This window comes from Anarhichas minor, unplaced genomic scaffold (assembly GCF_050575085.1).
Source record: "Anarhichas minor isolate MPS153535 unplaced genomic scaffold, ASM5057508v1 ptg000018l, whole genome shotgun sequence".
In the NCBI taxonomy this organism is placed as follows: Eukaryota; Metazoa; Chordata; class Actinopteri; order Perciformes; family Anarhichadidae; genus Anarhichas; species Anarhichas minor.
This window is the reverse complement of record NW_027466464.1, coordinates 10204385-10219486: the sequence shown is the minus strand read 5'-3', so window position 1 is coordinate 10219486 and position 15102 is coordinate 10204385. Positions and strand designations below refer to the sequence as shown.

Below are 15102 nucleotides of genomic sequence, written 5' to 3'. Positions count from 1 at the left end.
GGATATGGTTTCTCTTGATAATATTATTTCTGCTTTCCAGTTATCTTTAATGAAACTCCAGCGTAAACTCGTCCCGTCTGTTCGAGAGAAGGAACAGTCCGGGTGGGTGGGAGGGGAGAGTAAACCGGAGGACAGGGGCTCTGTCTGCCCTGGTTTGAGCGCAGAGGCAGCCAGCTAGGAGAACCGCTCCACCTTAAGTCCTCAGCGGCCCCTCTCTGCTCCCGGGGAGCAGCGCTGCCGAACCCGGCAACGGCGCACCACAGCCGGCTTGGCACGGAGGAGGTGAGTACGACTCCCGGAGCCGTGGCCAGCACGATATTACCATTCCGGACCTGCTGCCATCTCCCTTCTCCAGTTGCACTGACACTACAACACTGCTCCACATCAACCACTGCTGCCTGTCACCCTGATTTATGTTGGAATGGACAGTTTAATAACAGACATGTAGCTCAGTGATTAATTAAGTAAATGTAAACTAATGTTACTTGGAAGCTTTTTGGGTAAATTGATCTATTAGATTATGTGACAAACATTATAAGAATATATTCAGTAGTAATATTCGTGGGTTATGGCTGTATTAGTACATCTTGTGACAGACTAGCAGAGTTTGAAGAAGAAAACTTTCTCTGCCCAAAGCTCTCTATCCTGAGCAGTGATTGATTATTATGGCAACGCTCCAGGTCGCTGGTGCGTTTTCGTTGCGCACAGGATTTGGCCCCTCTCACATCAAAGGGCCCTCAGGAAAGGGGTGGTCCCGAGGCAGGGGGATATATAGGAGGGACCTGCTCTGTTCTGACTGCAAGGCAAGAGCAGAGAACAGACTTAACGGGTCAGCAGAGGAAAAACCTACCCCCGAATTTAAACAGAGCTAGAAACTGAGACATCTGCTGAGTTTTGGAGAGAAGAGACCTGTTGGATTTACCACCGAGATCCAGCTTTTATTTTCATTTAATGAAAGGACTTTTTCTTGCAACAAGCCAGACCTGCACATAACTTTAAACGACTTTTGCACTGGATTTGATCCCTTTTTAGATTTTTATGCGTGTGCGTAATTTCGGGGACAGTTTTGTGGAAGTTCAAATACTTGGGGTTTGTAGCTTGTAGTGGAAAATATTTGAAAGGATTTATTTGCTTCCTCGTAGAGACTTTATTATCAATTTGTCTTTCCACTTGTCGGATTTCACAGTTGCATGATGAGGTTTTTAAACATTTCCATTGGTTTAATCGCCGCTCTGTGCGTCGGCGCGGCGCACAGCTCCTGGGAGGAGAGCACCGTGGTGCCGGTCAGAATAGACCCAATGGCCCGGTCAGAGAGCGAAACCGAACCGTGGCGGACTCTCTCCGCTGAGGAAAAGGAGAAGGAGGCGGAGATGAGGGAGTACCGGTTGGACGTATTTGGCAAGGAGCTGGTCTTGCAGCTAGAGCCTGACCAGACCTTCTTGGCGCCCGGTTTTGTCTTCCACATTGTGGGGAGTCCTGAGTCCGAACCGACACGGGAACCCAAGAGCGGAGCCGAGCCGGGTTGTTTCTTCTCTGGCACAGTGAACGGAGAGGAACACTCTGCCGCTGCACTCAACCTGTGCCACGGACTTCGGGGCGGATTCTACTTTCAGGGAGAAGAGTATTTTATTCAGCCCCTTAACTCGAGTGACTTCATAGGCACCGAGGAGGATGTCCACATGATACGCCGGAGAGGTCGGGCAGCTTTAGCTGAGGAGGGGAGCGCCAAGTGCGGGGTCAACGAGGACGAGGAGAGGGTGCCAAAGAATCTGGAGAGAGAAGAAAAGCACGGAGCCGCTAACGCAGACCAGACAGGTAAGGCTGCAGAAATACTATGCGCATTTTACGCGCTATTACTCATTTCATAGTCGACCAAACTGAACATATTTGACCAGCAACCTTAAAAGTGGCAATACACACAGAAAGGGTGATTAATTCACTCCGTAGAATGTATACAAAAACCAAATCACCTTTTTTTTAATACAAGGCTATAGTGTATACGCTGCCCAAACTGCTTTTAGCTGGAGTTGTGCGTGTGCCAATGAGCACAGCATGCACATTGAATCCCAGCTACCTTTTTGACAGCGCCGTCTGCGCACTCAGAGATGAGGAAGGGAGGGGAGGGGAGAGGGGGGCGAAGTTCTCCAGGAGGGGAAAGAGGAGGAGTGGCGGAGGAAGGGGAGGGGAGGGGAGCAGCGGGGTTGGGGCCAGGCAGAGCCCGGTGGTGCTGAGACGTGTGAACTCGCCTCCTGGTACAACTCGCACCGGCAGACATTTTTCCCCAGAGAGGATTTTCTCCCTTCGCATAATTTTCCACCAGAGAAGGCCATTTTAGGAATGTGGACCCTGAGGAGGGAGGAGCCACCGGTGGTGTGACGCTGAGTTACGGAAGCCAGGCTCCTCCAGGCACATCCGGAGCTCTCCTTGGAGCCTCCATGCCTCTGAATAAAATGGGCCTTTGTAGCTACTATTTAGAACGGGTTTTGCAGTGTGCAGACTGTTCCAGACAAACTGAATGATGGTTATTACAAATAACAGTGCAGTAGTATCAGGACTGAAACCTGATATCTGCTCACATGACCTGTACCGTTTGGTCTGACTTCTCTGTGTCTCTCTTCTCTCCCTTCAGACCACCACAGAACCAAACGTTTTGTTTCCACCCCTCGCTACATGGAGATCATGCTCGTGGCCGACCAGTCCATGGCTGAGTTCCACGGCGCTGGGCTCAAGCCCTACCTCCTGACCATCATGGCAGTGGCGTCCCGCCTCTACCGCCACCCCAGCATCCACAACTCCATCAGCCTGGCGGTGGTGAAGCTGCTGGTGGTGTACGAGGAGGAGCGAGGCCCTCAGGTGTCGTCGAACGCCGCCATGACCCTCCGCAACTTCTGCCAGTGGCAGCGGCAGCACAACCCACCCAGTGACCGCCACCCTGAGCATTATGACACCGCTGTGCTCTTCACCAGGACGGTGAGTTGGAGTGGGGAGAAGGGGAAGCGTGTTAAAACAGAGAATGGATTAGTGATAGACAAGGAGGAAGAGAAGCAACATTCAAGAGTATTCAAACATTCATTTTGCTCTCTGTCTGACTGTTTAGGACCTGTGTGGTGCCCACTCTTGTGACACTCTGGGCATGGCAGATGTTGGCACCGTGTGCGACCCTGACAGAAGCTGCTCAATCATTGAGGATGATGGGCTGCAAGCAGCATTCACTGTGGCACATGAACTGGGTAAGTGGAAGCAAAACATCTTCTCAATAATCACATATGCCACTTTTACAAGAGGTGATCAAAGAACGTTCATGTCTGTCCTCCAGGCCACGTCTTCAACATGCCTCATGACGATTCCCAACTGTGCTCCGGGATCAACGGTGTCCACTGGGGCTCCCACATGATGGCCTCCACCCTGTCCAACCTGGACCAGCAGCAGCCGTGGTCCCCCTGCTCCGCCCTCATGGTCACTACCTTCCTGGACAACGGCCATGGTCAGTGCCTGCTGGATAAACCGGTCAAACCTCAGCCGCTCCCTCAGCCCCTGCCCGGGACGGTGTATGACGCAGACCGCCAGTGTCGGCTTACCTTTGGCGACGACTCCCAGCACTGCCCCGATCTGAGCACCACGTGCGCAGCTCTGTGGTGCACCGTGACCACATCCAATGGTTTGCTGGTGTGCCAGACTAAGAACTTCCCCTGGGCTGATGGAACGGCATGCGGGCATGACAGCTACTGCCTGGCCGGACAGTGTCTCACTAAGAGCCAAGCCGCCAAACACCAGGTAGGAACCAACCAGACCTAACCCAATTACACTTCAAAAAACAACCCAAAACACTGTACAATCCAAAGTAGTTAAGATATATTGCACCATCGCATGCTGCAAAATTGTCTCATGCCTCCCAACTTTGAATCAATCATCTCCAACTAAGTACAAAATAATAATGCTCATGTCCCTGTTGCTTTTAGACTCCTGTCAATGGTGGCTGGGGAGTGTGGGGTCCCTGGGGCGACTGCTCTCGGACCTGCGGTGGAGGTGTGCAGTATTCCTTTCGTTCCTGCGATAACCCTTTGCCCAAGAACAGTGGCAAGTACTGCGAGGGCAAGAGGATCCAGTACCGCTCCTGTAACTCGGACACCTGCCCTGATACCAATGGTAAGACGCCTTTGTTACCACCGAGATCTCAGATAAGATTTGAGAAATCTTCCAAGCGCTTTCTTTGATGTCATGAAAATAAAATGTCTTTGCACCACATGCTGCAGTTGTTCTCAGGAAGATGTCACGTTTTGATGTACCTTGCACATTGGTGTGAAAGCTAGCACGCGGGTCAGGCTGAACAAGCAGTAAATCTGACCCCTCTCTGTTTCTTTCTCAGGCCTGTCATTCCGCGAGGAACAGTGCCTGGCCCACAACGACATGTCAGCCCAAGTGTCGCTGGGTTCAGGCGAGGGTGTCGAGTGGGTGCCCAAGTATGCTGGAGTTTCACCCAAAGACCGCTGTAAGCTGGTGTGCCGGGCCAAGGGGACTGGATACTTCTTTGTTCTCAAATCTAAGGTGAGAGTTGCTCGATTATATTGAGAAACTTTGTTTCTTAACTGTTTTAGAATGTTGAAAGATCAGCTATTGTAATTTCTCTCATCCCCTTGGCTACTGTCTTGCTGGGGAAGACTTCAACCTCCTTCCATTCGACTCTTATGTAACAGTCTTACTAGACATAGCTCTTAAGTAGCATTTGTGTCTCTCTGCTGCCTCCAGGTGGCTGACGGCACGCCCTGCAGCCCAGACTCCACCTCAGTCTGTGTTCAAGGCCAGTGTGTCAAGGCAGGATGTGATCGCGTCATCGGCTCCAACCGGCGCTTTGATAAGTGCAGTGTGTGTGGAGGAGACGGCTCTACCTGCAAGAAAGTATCTGGTTCTCTGGAGCGTGCCAGGTACATATCTAACTGTCTTTTCCTCATCTACAAATATACTGTCCGGTAATATACACTGACACGACATAGTATCATTTTTATGACTCAGTCTGACCTCCGTGTGTCTCTGTTTTTAGGCCTGGTTACCAGGATGTTGTCACCATCCCTGCTGGTGCTACCCACCTGGACGTCAAGCAGCGTGCCCCAGGCAATGGTCGTCATGATAACAGCTACTTGGCAGTGCGTCGCCAGGATGGAACCTATCTGTTAAATGGCGATTACAAGCTGATGACCATGGAGACCGACATCGCCTTGCGAGGGGCACTATTGCGATACAGCGGCTCCTCCGCCACCCTGGAGCGCATCCGGAGCTTCGCCCCGCTCCCCGAGCCCATCACCATCCAGGTGCTGTCCGTGGGGGAGGCCCCGAGGCCCCGGGTTAAGTACAGCTATTTTGCCCCGAGACCCAACAATGCTGCTTCAGTCTCCAACAGCAATGGAGGCCGCCGCCATTCCATCAATGCCATCAGGGAGGTGGGTGGAGCCGAGTGGACCCTGAGGGAGTGGGGTCCGTGCTCCCAGACCTGTGGCGGAGGTGTGCAGCAGAGAGAGGTGGTGTGTCTAGATCCCCATGGTCGTCCCTCCAGAGATTGCCCGGAGGAGCTGCGCCCCTTGGCCTCTCGGTCCTGCGCCACCCAGTCCTGTCCCTCCTGGCTTCTCGGAGAATGGTCGGTATGCTCCAAGACCTGCGGCCGAGGCTTCCGCAAACGCCAACTGCGCTGCATCGGCCACGACGCTCGCACGCTAACCCATGACAGCTGTGACTCCAAAGACCGGCCGCGACCTCTGCTGGAACTGTGCAATCAGAGTGCCTGTTAAGGAGTGCTCTCCAATCAAGCCTCCTTTCATACGCCCAGCTCTCAGAAAGACACCAGATAGAAACTCTGACCTTCACAGCCTCCTTTTTTCACACGGACAAACTAAAGAGGCAGATGAATGTTTACATCCAGAGCAAGAGTGGCTTTCATGGGTTCCAGGTAGTCTAAAAGTCCCTTGATGGGTCCAACACGACTGCCTCAATAAAGGCCAATTTGTACCCATTCCCTCCATCCATTTTGGGGCCAGACGGCGGTCCACAGTGGCACTGCCTCCTGGTTGAAGCAATTAAGACTGATTACAGCTTGCTGCCTGTCTGGTATCAGCGCAACAGTGGCACATTATGCCTCCCATCAGGGGAAAGAGAGAAAGCATGGACATTCCTGATTTCCTAAAGGAGCATGCTGCTTACCGTGCCAATGTCACGCTTACGTGTGTGTGCGTGAGTGAGTGTGAGACTGTGTGTGTGTATGTGTGTTACATTTTTAATGCTTGTATTTGATGTTTGTCCAAGCTGGGCTGGACAGACACATAAGGGGTTGGGGTCGGGGATGTTATTGCAGAGTATATAATGAAACTGAAAAATGAAAGAGAATAGCTCATATTCTACTTACTCGCCCCATCAGGTATGGAAATAAAGATAGCTAATAGTCATAGTGTTTATGTTCAAGCCAGTTTATTTATCACAAACCTGTAGCACTTCGTCTTTGTTTTTTGCCAGCGGCACATTGTAATACCCAGTTGTCTCTAAATGCCTCAGTACGCTGTACTTTGTCCTTTAGCCATATCTTGCCCTCGTCTACACAGCCTTCAATGAGGGAACTCTTCAAAGACCAAAGAGGAGTGTCTGTGTGTGTGTGTGAGTGAGTGAGTGAGTGTGTGTGTGTGTGGAGATCTAAAGAGGGACTTGTCTCCTGCTACTACTTCATAAGTAAGTCTCTCCTGCCTTCTGCGAAGGCACCTTGGTTTTTTTTTCTATCAAGTCTTTTCCTTTTGTACAGAATATCCAAACATTATTTATTTTTGTACAGCCTGTTAAATATAATCATGTGGCTTTTTTTAATATTATTTTTTATTTGTTATTGAGATCACAGAAGGGAGTAGAATATATAGAGTATTTATACAGTGTTATATATATATATATATAAATAAATATATGGTCCTAGGTTCATGAATAAAGTATCACATTGACTTGTGAAGCTATTGTCTCCAGAGTGGTTTGTCTGTTTGACGTTGGAAGGTGCACTGATTTCCACTCACACACACTTTATTTTAATCCACCAATTGCTGCACGCAGCTAGGCTACCTGTTAGAGCAGAGACGGAACCACATTTCACCAGCTGTCGAGCCCTTTTCATTGGTGAGCCTGCCAATCGAAACCCACTAGAAGAGAGTTTGTGAACATGTCCAAGGCTGCCAAATGTCAGAATCCCTAATCTACATTCAGACCGTAGCTAACGGGTAATTGCCACCAGGAAGAAGTACTTGATTTATCAGAAACAGCTAACCCCCGATGATACCTTAAAGGGACAGTGTCTAGCATCTATTGGTAGAGGACCCACGAGGCCATGTAGCCCAGATCGGACAAACCAAACCCTGGCTCTGGATATCCTCTTTAGTTCTCCTACACGCTTCCCACATGGTTGAAGTTTCAGTCGGTTGCAATCTAAAGCCTCACCGCTAGATGCCGCCGGATCCCCCATAGTGGACCATAAATATAGTTTTGGTGCACCTACCCAATATGTGAAAACATTTTTGTATTTCAGGTTTCGACCACTAGATGGGAGTATTTCAGCATGTCACCTAATTTGATTCCCCAATCCCTCCACATTGTCCAAACATTGCAGGGATAGGGCAGTCTAGTCATGGCCGGTGTTGTGTCGAATACTGTTTCTCCCTCCTAAACCTAAACCAACCCTTATCCGTATATAACCAATCAGACTGATGAACAACTGCAACTGCAAAGCTAGACTAATACATGATTTATGATACGACAAACAAGCACTGAGTCACTGTAACGTAGAGCTACAATATGTCAGTTATTTTAGGTGATGAATCGTTGCAGAAAGATGTAGAATTCACCGTCTTTCCTTTAGCCTGATAACGCAGAAATTACCTTAAGAAAAGTAGTGATGTATTTTCACCTCTTCTGGAGTCAGGCATCTCCTTGAACTTTCTGAACCCCATGCGGGACCAGAAAATACCTCAGCACCGTCACTAAAAGCTGAAGCCCGTGTGTCTCTTCCTGTTGGGCCCTGAGGAAGCTGATCTCCCGCCTTGAAAGGCTCCCACTGTAGCACAAAGGAAATCATTATCCTGTAATTATGGATGGTTAAAAGGAAGATTGGCCATCTCTGTAATCTGTGTAATGGTATAATGTGTCACCGGTAGCCTAAACAACTGGCACGGATGAGGATGTGTGCTGCACGTCTTTCTGACTTTGCGATTGACAAAGAAAAACACACACTGGCAGGGAGATGTCAGCATTTATACATATACGCCTGCGATGAAACTTTCTTATACCTGTTTGTTTGTTTTTCCTGTCTCAGCGTCACATCACGTGCAGCTGAAAAGGAACATCTGGAAGGCATTATGAATCACGGCTGCTCAATGTGGGTGGCATTTCAGAGAGCTAAATTATCTTCATCCTTTTTGCCACCCTTGGCGTCCCATAGAGGTTTGTTGAAAAAGAAAAGAAACAGCATTCATATCTTTGACTCGAACAAATATGGTTGAAAAATATCTTTAATGTGTGATCATTGTGTCAGAGCCCATGTTATTCTTGAATGAGCACCATCTCTTATAAGGGGGACTTTTTACGGTGGCTAATGTTCACAGCCTACCAGGAGCCTTTTCAGAGCAGTAACTTTTTAATTGTCAGTTTTATGACTGTATTTAAATCCCTACAGGTTAGCACAAGTGGCGTTTTTATTATTCCCAGCACAGAGGGAGGTGTGTGGTGGTCTGCCCCCGTCCAACTGTACAACTTTGGTGTCCCCCCCCCCCCCCTCACTTGCACATTGCATAAAACTTGTTTGTTCCCAAACATGGCTGATTACTCTTTCTCCCCCATCTATGGGGTGACGCTCAAAGCAAAGCTCTAACCTGCATAAGGGCCTCTGGCAAAATGACTTTAATCTTCAGGTGTGTGTGTCCTTGGTGTTGTTTTTGGACATGACACCTGTGTGTTAATTGGAACAAGTTTTCACCTCACCGCATCCCTGACACAATGGCTCTGGGACAGATTTAAACCTTTTACCAGGAAAGTAGGGCGGCTCGTTTTCGTTCAGTCCCTGGAAAATAGCCGACGTGTCGGCACACAGGTGTGAAGCGGCCCGCTGCGCCGCCCCGGGCTCATCACAGTCCGGTTCCTCTCTCATCTCTATGGAGGTCGTGATGTGACAGCAGCACGCGAAGCAGCGGGGGGGGGGGGGGGCTCGCGCACATTAAACACACGCACGGGCTCTTATCTAAATTTTTACAATCATTCATTTGTAAAGCAATTCATCAATTTATCTGAATTATTTCAAAATAATTGCCAATTAGAGGCTTATTCTGAAAATATCGCTCAGAAGTCTTTTATTCCATACTGTGGCTGACTTCATACTGGTTTTTGTCTCTCTCTTTCTCTCTCTCTCTCTCTCTCTCTCTCTCTCTCTCTCTCTCTCTCTCTCTCTCTCTCTTTCTCTCTCTCTCTCTCTCTCTCTCTCTCAGTGTGAACCTCAACAGGGTAGTTTGAGCAAACGGGGGGAGGGGGGGGGGGAGTGGAATAAAAAGCCTCAGCAGTCAGTCAGAGAGGTGTGGGAACAGGACGGAACAGCGGCAGGAAAGACGCGCACACGTGGAGGAAGAAACTGAGGAAATTTGAAATAACCCGAAATCATAAGCAGCAGTCGGTTCATGTCATTAGTGGGTGGCACAGCAATGCTCCCGGAGGAGCCAAATAGGTGACTGGGAAGACGCGCTTTTTGTTATCTTCTGCCATTGATTTATAAAATAAAAGCAGAACCCGGAAAGTGGGCGCACGGGGAGAGAAGGGTCATGGAAAACCTCTGGAGGACGAGGGCGCAGGCGGTGCGATGGAAGTTGCTGAGGAACTCGCTGCTGCTTTGTTTAATCACCGGTGAGTTTCACAATCAGTTCACTATTCCACCTTTCCGAGCAGCCACATGTTTATGATTCATTCTTTATGTTGTATAAATGACGTGACTCCTCCAGATGTGCTGCTGCGGGAGTGTTGGGGAAGTCAAGAAAATCCCCTTTTTCAGTTCAGTTTAGCGTTTTCCTCCAAATTAAGCACAGATCAAACATGAAAAACTTTAAATCCGAACCAAATCTGCGGTAGTGTTGTGGAGGGGGGAGGACTAGCTATGTGTGTGTGTGTGTGTGTGTGTGTGTGTGTGTGTGTGTGTGTGTGTGTTAGATAAGGGGTGGGGGTGGAGGGACTAGTGCAATTGTCTCCAAGCATGTGGAGAGACAGGAGCCAGGACCTCCGAGGACCACCCATGCAGAGCCAGAGGTCTGCTGGTGGGACCTCCTGTGGGCATTTACATGGAAATATCGCAGCTTTTCTGCAGGGGTGTGGTGTTAAATCAAAAAGGTGGGTTCAGTTAGGCCTCCAATACAAAGGGAACATCCGTTGAAACTCGCATTGATCAGAAACAAAGACATTTTCTGTCTTTTGCAACAACAACAAACAATGTGAATTTAGATTTGATAGACTTTTCTGCAGTTTAAAGGTGTGCAGAGTCAGTTTTCTCCACTGCATCCCCACTTCACATACGACTTTTGTTGTTGAGAAAAGCATCCTCCTGCACTAATTAAAAGGCAGGACTCCTCTACCACTAAGTCTGGAAACGTGCATATATGCCTCCAGGCGCACGTCATTCGAGTGTGAGTGACTGCTGAGGGAAAGCAGATCTTCAGCAAAGGCACACACACACACACACACACACACAGAGAGCTTGTTTTCTTTGCTGTGTCTTTTATTTTGTAGTGCACGCTCTGGATTGCAAAAGAGTCCGGGAAAATAAAAAAGGCAGCAGGTTGAGACGAGTGCACAGAGAGGCCCAGCTGTGTGTATATGCTTTTGAATATGGAGGCTTTTATGGAAGAGCAGAATGGGGGTGGGGGTGGGGGTAATGATAATCACACACACACACATACAAAAGCATGTAACAGATCCTGCAAATGCCACGTGTGCTCCGAGCAGGAACAAGACGCAGACACGCTGAGTCCCATATTACTGACCTCCCACTCGAGGAGTAACTAATTCAGTTGCTGGGTCACTGTGGCTCACGAGTCTGTGTCCCATCATGCACAGCTTTCTGTCTCTGATCACCGTTTTAGAGTAGCCTCCATCTACTTCCTGAACAGATCTGTTAGAGTGAAAGGGGCTCGTCGTGAAGTTTGGGGATTCACAAGAGGCGCAGATATCCAGACTTATTATTTCTTCGCATGGGTTGAACTCCAAAAGTGCTGAGTCCTACACCTCCCATAATGCAGCTCTGTCTGACATGGGTCAGGGTTATTGTCTCAGACTTCGGGAGTGTATAGTCCTCCGAATGAGGTATAAACATACCCGTGTGTGTAAATGTTGGACTGCCCCTTTAAACCTCAGTGAAAGACATCCTTTCAAACTTATTTAATTGATTTGATCCTCCAAAACTCTACTAGAATCATCTCTTTGTCCTTGTTAGGGTTGCAACCAATTACAAGTTATTATTATTTTAACGTTTCGCCCAAAATATCCTCCTGACAAAACAAACCGACAAACGAGCGGAGGGAAAACAGAACTGTGCCGCTTTTTGCATTGCTATTTCCGCCAAAAAAATTCCCAAAAAAGAGAACTAAATGCCGTGCGGTCATAATGTGCAAATTTTTTCAGGCCGTGTCATCGACTCGTCTGTCAGTTTGCAGCCTACAGCGCTTGGTTCAGCCGGTCGGCCATGCGGACTGATTTGCTGCCCCAGTCAGCCTGCAAATGGAGAAAATAAATCAAGCATGTCAAGCATTACCTGTGTGAAATGTTGCACGCCTGTCACATGGCAACGGGGGTGTGATGGCTGCTTTTTTTCCAGTTCTCTGAGTGCATAATAAATGGGCCTGTCCTCGCGCTTTTAAAACCGGCCTTTGAAGGTATAATTATAGGCTGAGGTTGTGTGCTTTTGAGTTTAGTTCATAAAAAAGGTATAGTTAATTTGTCATCAAGGAAAAGGTTGAAACATCCCAGATGAAAAGACAAGAGCTTCTTTTTATTATAAGTGGACACTTACGACTTCTTTTAATTTTATTATTCTACCAGCATTCGGGGAATTGCCGGTGATTTCCGGTTACACAAAATTCGACACCGTGCATTAGCGGCTTCTAAAAGGGTGTGTGTGTGTGTGTGTGTGTGTGTGTTGCAGGCAGCAGTGAAGCCCAGTGTGAAGGCTGCATGGAGTACTGCTGCAATGGATCGCCGCCTTTCTGCTGCTCCTACTACGCCTACGTGGGGGACGTCCTGTCGTGAGTCAAAACACACGCACACACACACACACACCACACACACACACACACCACACACACGCCTAAAGGTTTGGTGCAGTTCTGGCTCGAGTGAGACATAAAGACTCAGACACACACCAGCTGTTTTTAAACATGCTATAAGACCCTTCAGAGGATCTGACCTTTGCCTGCGCTGATTCAGCACAGCTGCTTAAACCACATCTCAGACGTCTCTTTCAAGATAAGGATTTTCAAAATAGTAAAAACAGGAGGGGGGGGGTCAGAGTTTGATGAGTGTTTTATCTACTTTGCCTGTTAATGATGAGTGTTTTATCTACTTTACCTGTTAATGATGAGTGTTTTATCTACAGACTCCTCTGCAGTAAACACACACACACACACACACACACACACCAATGCTCACACATGACACACAGCTGAGTCAGATGCTATAGTCCATCTCCATGGCAGGAACTTAGAAGCATTGGTCGCATGTCTGTTTGAGTCCTCTCACACTCAGGTGGCTCACAGTTTTTTGTGTGTGTGTGTGTGTGTGTGTGTGTGTGTGTGTTCCAGGGGCACGGCCATCTCCGGCATCGTGTTCGGCGTGGTGTTTCTGATGGGGGCGGTGGCGGCCCTGATCCTGTGCGTGTGCATGTGCATGAAGGAAGGACGGGGCGCGCGGGTCGGCGTGTTCAGCACCTCCTACATCAACACCGTGACCCAGGGCTACCCAGGTCAGTCTGCAGGGGTCACACGCACACAAACACACACTTTTAAAAAGATCTGGATGAGCCGCAAGGATTTATTTCAATAGTTACACCTTTTTTAAATATAGGATCACTACACAGATAGTGGCCCCATCATGATGATTAACCAGAGTGGTCCATTTCGCTTTGTGACACCTCATCTCCCGTCCTCAGGCGACCAGATATGAAAAGCAAACAGCAGACGGGTGTGTGCTGTGTCACGGGATCCACCTCGGCCTCGAGCAACACAAAGAGAGCGATGATTCTTTTCAGAAAAAAAAAAAAAAAAAAAAAAAGCCTTCACACCGCTCCGTTACAGCATACGCCCCGAATTTCCCATCAGCATCCATCTTGCCCCACACACACTTTCACCGCTTCCCGCCTGTGACACCCTGTTCCAAAAGGGAGCAAACCGGCGACAATGTCCCCGCGTTGTACTTCTTCGGTACATCACAGTGTGTCACTCTGTCACTCCTCCAGCTCCAGGAATATACTGTTGTTGTTGTTGTTGTTGTTGTTGTTTTTTGGCGGCTCATCATTTATTCATCACCTTTCGGTCCCCCCCTGTGTATCGCCTTCATGCTACGCTGGACCGGCGCTCTTCGCTCTGCCCTGCAGCTCTGATCATGTTTCGTAAACGCGGCGCTCAAACGCACAAAGCCATGCAATATGAGCGCATGCATGCAGCTACAGTGATATGAATTATTTGTCCTGATAAAGCATGTGCGGCGCTATTGTTTTCTTCTGCCACAAAGATGAGGTAATCTATATTAGTATATAACTCTGATTAATGCTTCTCTGCATAGTTTTATTTATGTAATGGTACTTTTTTTAAAGGTATAGGATATTCATCTAGGTGCTGTTGTCTCATCTTGCAAGGTCTCATCCTGAGCTTCACAACAGCTTTATAGGGAGAAACGGCTCCTCCTTTAAGATGTTAGACTGTAGGTTATTAATAATATTAGTGTCATAAATGTGAGGCTTTGCTGATGCGACGCTTTGGTTCGGAGTCGATCTCGACTAACTCCATTCATCTTTTCTTTCATCTCTGCTGCTCTGATGTTTCAGTGAATAATGCAAGTTCCCCCGGTGAGACTGATGCATTGTGTTCAAGCAAAGGACTTTTTGGATGCCATATTTTTGATCTTTTAATAATCAAAGTCTCTTCTACCAGAAGGTGCAGTTTCTCGGTTTAACCACAAGAGGGTGCAACAGTCCCATCAAACTCCTTGTAAAATGGGGGCCGGTTTCCTCCCTCGCCTTTTTGTAATTATGGAGGAACTAAATGCTTTCTACCCGCTGAACTTTATTCACGTCTCTTTCTCGACCTCAGGTCCTCCACCTCCATACACCTACGACGACGAGATGTACCCTCCGTCGCTGCACCCCCCGCCCTACACGCCAACTCAGCCTCGGCCGGCCAACTGCTCGCCGCCTCCTCCGTACCCCGGCTGCACCCGCAAGTGAACCCCTGCAGCACGGATCATCTACCGGCCAGCTCAGAGGAAGCTCTCATGGCCGTGCATCTCTGGCCTCCAACGGATGGGGGTGGGGGTCAGGGGGTCAGGGGGGTTAAAGACAATTTCAGGGTGGCCCAGTGCAATATTGTTTAGCAAGGCAGAAAATCCCAGCTACATGCCTGCAAGGTGTGTAAATGTCCTGCTGGAGTCTGTGCACATCAAAGGCCACTTTGACGGAGGTTGAAGACTACTTTTGTCGCACGGGAGGGGAACCTCACGCCACCGGAGGACAAAAGTCTTTCCAGGACACAGTGTGGACTCTGCTTTTATGGACTTGATTCATGTCTGAGGTGGAAGTTAATGATTAAAGCTGTTTCAAACCATTCAGGTGTGGACCTGTCATGAGCGGACACAAAGACTTGGACATAATGCCTTTGAACTGACTTTAAAAGGGACTGGGTTGTTACAGTCTTGTTGTGTGTTTTTTTTAATTGCCTTACTTGAGAAAAATGTGAAAACTGAAGATGGGGGGTCACATCATGTGCATTTATTTTTTTTTGCCTTTGCTAGATTCTTCAATTGTGAAGCAATCATTATTTTTAATTTCAGTTGTAGGCTAATTAAGGTTTG

At 48.4% G+C, this 15102-nt stretch overlaps 2 protein-coding genes across 2 annotated transcripts; both read left to right on the top strand.

Annotated features, from left to right (window-relative positions):
* The first annotated feature begins 1190 nt into the window (after window positions 1–1190).
* Window positions 1191–7027, top strand: adamts1 (ADAM metallopeptidase with thrombospondin type 1 motif, 1). Its single transcript, XM_076094505.1, has 8 exons — window positions 1191–1815; window positions 2630–2970; window positions 3098–3230; window positions 3317–3774; window positions 3960–4146; window positions 4367–4545; window positions 4747–4922; window positions 5039–7027. Exons 1-8 carry the CDS (start codon window positions 1191–1193, stop codon window positions 5778–5780), a joined length of 2841 nt encoding a protein of 946 aa, XP_075950620.1. The 3' UTR covers window positions 5781–7027.
* A 2791-nt stretch (window positions 7028–9818) lies between these two features.
* Window positions 9819–14479, top strand: cyyr1 (cysteine/tyrosine-rich 1). The gene is made up of 4 exons (XM_076094508.1): window positions 9819–9900; window positions 12185–12284; window positions 12840–13000; window positions 14346–14479. The coding sequence occupies exons 1-4, from the start codon at window positions 9819–9821 to the stop codon at window positions 14477–14479; spliced, it is 477 nt and encodes a 158-aa protein (XP_075950623.1).
* Window positions 14480–15102: the final 623 nt, after the last annotated feature.

Excerpts from the sequence above, each read along its gene's own strand:
- adamts1 (XM_076094505.1), top strand. The coding sequence starts at position 1,191 with ATGATGAGGTTTTTAAACATTTCCATTGGTTTAATCGCCGCTCTGTGC. Across the intron at positions 4,147-4,366 it reads CACCTGCCCTGATACCAATG|GCCTGTCATTCCGCGAGGAA; the intron begins GTAAGACGCCTT and ends TTTCTTTCTCAG. Across the intron at positions 4,546-4,746 it reads TCTTTGTTCTCAAATCTAAG|GTGGCTGACGGCACGCCCTG; the intron begins GTGAGAGTTGCT and ends TGCTGCCTCCAG.
- cyyr1 (XM_076094508.1), top strand. The coding sequence starts at position 9,819 with ATGGAAAACCTCTGGAGGACGAGGGCGCAGGCGGTGCGATGGAAGTTG. Across the intron at positions 9,901-12,184 it reads GCTGCTTTGTTTAATCACCG|GCAGCAGTGAAGCCCAGTGT; the intron begins GTGAGTTTCACA and ends TGTGTGTTGCAG. Across the intron at positions 13,001-14,345 it reads CGTGACCCAGGGCTACCCAG|GTCCTCCACCTCCATACACC; the intron begins GTCAGTCTGCAG and ends TCTCGACCTCAG.